This window comes from Octopus bimaculoides, chromosome 4 (assembly GCF_001194135.2).
Source record: "Octopus bimaculoides isolate UCB-OBI-ISO-001 chromosome 4, ASM119413v2, whole genome shotgun sequence".
Lineage (NCBI taxonomy): Eukaryota > Metazoa > Mollusca > Cephalopoda > Octopoda > Octopodidae > Octopus > Octopus bimaculoides.
The window spans coordinates 108,424,074-108,428,743 of NC_068984.1; the positions used below are offsets into that span (position 1 = coordinate 108,424,074).

General features: G+C 37.3%; 1 protein-coding gene across 1 annotated transcript in view; it reads left to right on the plus strand.

Annotated features, from left to right (window-relative positions):
- The window catches only part of LOC106876711 (poly(A) RNA polymerase GLD2), a 30,827-nt gene that overhangs the window by 17,820 nt on the left and 8,337 nt on the right, over window positions 1–4,670 (plus strand). Inside the window, exons 6-9 of the mRNA XM_014925420.2 lie at window positions 795–858; window positions 1,055–1,121; window positions 2,024–2,148; window positions 2,863–2,918. Coding sequence (XP_014780906.1) covers window positions 795–858; window positions 1,055–1,121; window positions 2,024–2,148; window positions 2,863–2,918 — 312 coding nt within the window. The remainder of the gene's footprint in view (window positions 1–794; window positions 859–1,054; window positions 1,122–2,023; window positions 2,149–2,862; window positions 2,919–4,670) is intronic.

Here is a 4,670-nt window from a genome sequence, read left to right on the forward strand (position 1 = left end):
TTATTGAGTGAAAACACCTAAAGCTCCACGAGGCTCCGGCAGGGGATGGTGGTGAACCCTGCTGTACTCTTCCACCACAACTTTCTCTCACTCTTACTTCCTGTTTCTGTTGTGCCTGTAATTCAAAGGATCAGCCATGTCACACTGTGTCACGCTGAATATCCCCGAGAACTACGTTAAGGGTACACGTGTCTGTGGAGTGCTCAGCCACTTGCACGTTAATTTCACGAGCAGGCTGTTCCGTTGATCGGATCAACTGGAACCCTCGTTGTCATAAGCGACGGAGTGCCAACAACGACAACAACATCTTTTAATGTCCATTTTCTATGCTGGATTTGGATTGGATGTTCTGGCAGGATCTGATAAGCAAGAGGACTGCATTGTGTTCCACTTTGGCATTATTTCAATAGCTAGATGTCCTTTATAATGCCAACCACATTACAAAGTGTACCAGGTGCTTATGGTACTGATACTAGCAAGGTCACCAAGTAACTCGCAAAACCAAACTCCTTGACATAGTGTGGGTGCAGTATTAAAGAAGTCAGCTTTGTGGCATGTATTGAGAAGCTAAAGTATGATAGAGGGGCAGGAACAGATATCTTGCTGTACAGGGGATACATGGCTACCCCAGCAGGAGAGGATTGTGGAGATAAGATGTTGGGGTATACTATCAAGATACAAGAAATTGGATAAAGAGGGATTTACATAAATTTGTTGTGAATCCTTGAAGAGTAAAAGAATTATTATTGACATATTTACAACTGTGGATTAGCAAGCTTGTTTTAATTTTTCAGATTGACCAAAAGTGCGAAGCTACAGAAATATTGAAACTTGTACATAAAAGTTTTAGAAAATGCTGTAAGTAGTTACCTATTTGGGTTTGCAATCCCTTTTAAATTAGTTTAGTTTTCTTCTTTGTCTCTTCCAAACTGAATCACAATTCTTTTCTCAAAAACTACTAATAAAATAAATCTATAATACATTTTCGAAGAATGTTTTGAAAGCAATTTCTCAATTTATTGATGTACCTTTTTTTTTTCCCCCCAACTCCCAGCATTCATAACATCCTCACAGGTAATCAAAGCCAAAGTTCCAATACTCAAATTCTGGGATGATATTAGGTAAGAACATTTGAGTTTTTTTTTTTTTTTGTTATTTATTAATGGGTAAAATTCTTTGATCCATTTCTTACTATATTTCTGTTGATATATCTTTGTTTCAATTAACTTTGAAAATAATAAAGGATTTATTAGTAATTTAGTCATTATTAAGCTGTTATTTTGGGCAGTTGGAATTGTGATGGAAGGTTTTTCGATGACTTTAAAATAAGAAGCTTGTATCATAGAACTGGGGGCAGAATTAGGCAGGTTGTATCAAAAGAATTAACCTGTTTTCATGTAAAAGACATAAGTCTGCATCAATTTATTACTAAGTATAAAATATCTGTTTATTTCTATTTAAAGCAACTGTCTTTTCCCAATCACACTCATGTAACTCTGGGGCGATAAGTCATCTTGTTCTCTTTATCTGGTGGGTTGTAGTGTCTACTATATAAAACTACGAATGATAAATTCCTGTGTAATTCCTGCAATTACCTGTGTGTATGAGAGAGAGAGTGAATAGGTAGATATTTTTATGTGTGTGCATATCATTAGTATTCATATGTATGTGTATATGGGAGGTTGTATGATAAAAAATGAGTTTATGTTCAACTTGTAATGTTTCCAATCAGTGGATGAAGTAAATATGTATAGGAGAGATCTATAGCGATGCTTTTCTGAAGAACGACAACTGGAAAAAATATTTAGTACAAAGACTGAATGATTCAGGAATATTTGATGGTTGCTACAACCAAAATTTATACTCATAGAACAAATGTTTAAGAAAGAAAAAAAACATGAAATAAAAAAAAATGTATGTTTTTGAGAGTTTTTTTTGTTTTGTTTTTTTCCTAAATTTAAAAGTTTGATTTGATAGCAACATATCTAAAAGTAATTTTTTGTACTCTTACCTTTTTTTTCAGCAATGTTGACTGTGACTTGAACATAAACAATTCTGTTGGCATTCGAAATACACATCTTTTAAAGGCCTATGCTAGTGGTATGCATTCAGTCTATTCTTCCCTAGTTTTTTTTCTCCTATACATTTGTGGAATCCCTTCTAAAAATATAATTTAGAATTAGGAAAATTTTTTTTGATATCTTATTAGAAATGTCATTTAGTAATGTGTTGGTTTTCATCAGTCTGAGAAAGAAATCATTTGACAAAAATTTAAAATTGTTGCTACATTAATTTAACAGATATATATTCTCGTTTTCTAACTAATTTTGTAGACATGTTTGCCTTATAAGTATACAGAACATTTTAATTCCTGTAAAGTTTTATATTTGACACTATTCTCATAATTATATGTCTGAGATAAGTTGTTAAGATAATTTTTTCCTCTCAACTAACTGTGTCTTTGGTGATGAAAAATTGGTTTTTACAAAACTTTCATTTACACTAGATTTGAATCCAGTCCTTAACTGTGCATACATTCAAGAATAAGACTACTAACACAGCTACATATATCAGTGATTTAATACAAAATAGCATTATTATCTCTGACATCAGTGTCATTTAACATTCATGTTCCATGCTAGCATGGTTTAGACCAGGGCTGGCCAACCTGAGGCCTGCGGACTGCATGCAGCCTGCTTGATACTTTCTTGAAGTATTGTGTTCAAAATAAAATTGTTTGTGTAAAACATTTGTTTCAAAATAAATTAAAAATTTATTAGTGGCAATAAAGCAATAACCTAGAATTTTAAAGAAACAAAAAGTATGAAAAATTCTTGATTCTGTAATTTATTTGACTATTAGTGCATAAAGTATATAAGCGGCCCTCAAAAACCTTTGTGATTAAAGTGGCCTGCAATGTAATTTGAGTTGGTCAGGCCTGGTTTAGACAGTTTGATGGGATGCAGTGGATCTGAAGTCTGCATCAGGCACCAGTCTACTTTGCCATGGTGTCTACAGCTAGATGCCCTTCCTAATGCCAACCAATTTACAGAGTGTAGTTGCTGCTATTTTGGTGTCGTCTGCACTTGTGAGGTTGCCATGCAGTCTGCAAGACTATGATCTTGACTTTAAGTTGTGGGATGAGGGATTAAAGTGAAAGAGAAGGGACCAGAACGGAAGCGGTTTCTTGGTGTAGAGGAGCTACATGGCCACTCACATAGAAGAATGGGTGAGAATTGCATGGACGAAGCTGGAAAATGGTAAAAGTACTGGTGATGAGATATCAAGGTGGGCTCTCAAAATATGCAGTGAGAAGTGAGTAGGGACTTGAAAACAGGTGGTGTGGATGGGCAGAGGTTGCATGAGTATATGGGCAAGTGAGAGGGATTAGGTTGGGGTGAATATAATGAAGAACAAATGTTGAGGGATGATGAAGAGGGTAGCAGCTGTAACCAACGATACAGTTGGGTTGAAAGGAGGAAGTGGAGGGGAAATGACTGATAGTGCAGAAAAGGGTGAGGTGGAGAACAGCAGAATAGTAATAGGCGCAGGAGTGGCTGTGTGGTAAGTAGCTTGCTTACCAACCACATGGTTCCGGGTTCATTCCCACTGCGTGGCATCTTGGGCAAGTGTCTTCTACTACAGCCTCGGGCCGACCACAGCCTTGTGAGTGGATTTGGTAGATGGAAACTGAAAGAAGCCCGTCGTATATATGTATGTTTGTTGTGTGTCTGTGTTTGTCCCCCACAACATCGCTTGACAACTGATGCTGGTGTGTTTACGTCCCCGTAACTTAGCGGTTCGGCAAAAGAGACTGATAGAATAAGGACTAGGCTTACAAAGAAAAAGTCCTGGGGTCGATTTGCTCAACTAAAGGCGGTGCTCCAGCATGGCCGCAGTCAAATGACTGAAACAAGTAAAAGAGTCAAAGAGAATAATAATATAGTTGGCAGGAAAAAGAATAAGAGAAAAAAAGAGAAGAGCGATGGTGTTTGGTTGGGTAGGCTGTTAGAGTGTGGGGCAAGGGTATTGAACGATGAGTAAGAGATATTTAGAGGTAGAATCATTTCCATCTTTCATTCTTAATACTGCCCTCTCCTCCCACATTCTATATTGATCAGCTTCCTGAGTCACCACATTATTTCTCTTCCACTACCATATCCCCTAGCTCAGAAATAAAGTTTCTCTAAGAGCAAGCTGCCAATGAATGTCAGAGATCAAACCTATAAAAATTTAGTGAAGACACAAATATTGGTTTCACATTTTGGCACACAACAATTACATCGACCTCACCAGTGCTCAGCTGGTAAGTTATTTCATTGACCCCAAAAAGATGACAAGCAAAGTTGACTTTGGCAGAATTTGAACTCAGAGCCCTCGTACCGGTGGCACATAAAAGCACCCACTACACTCTCGGAGTGGTTAGCGTTAGGAAGGGCATCTAACTGTAGAAACTCTGCCAGATCAGATTGGAGCCTAGTGCAGCCTTCTGGCTTGCCAGTCCTCAGTCAAATCGTCCAACCCATGCTAGCATGGAAAGCAGATGTTAAACGATGATGATGATGAACGTGAAGGCAGATGAAATGCTGCTAAGCATTTCACCCACCATGCTAATGATTCTCCCAGCTTGCAACCTTAGTGTTGATAGTCTGAAAAATTAGCATCTTTTA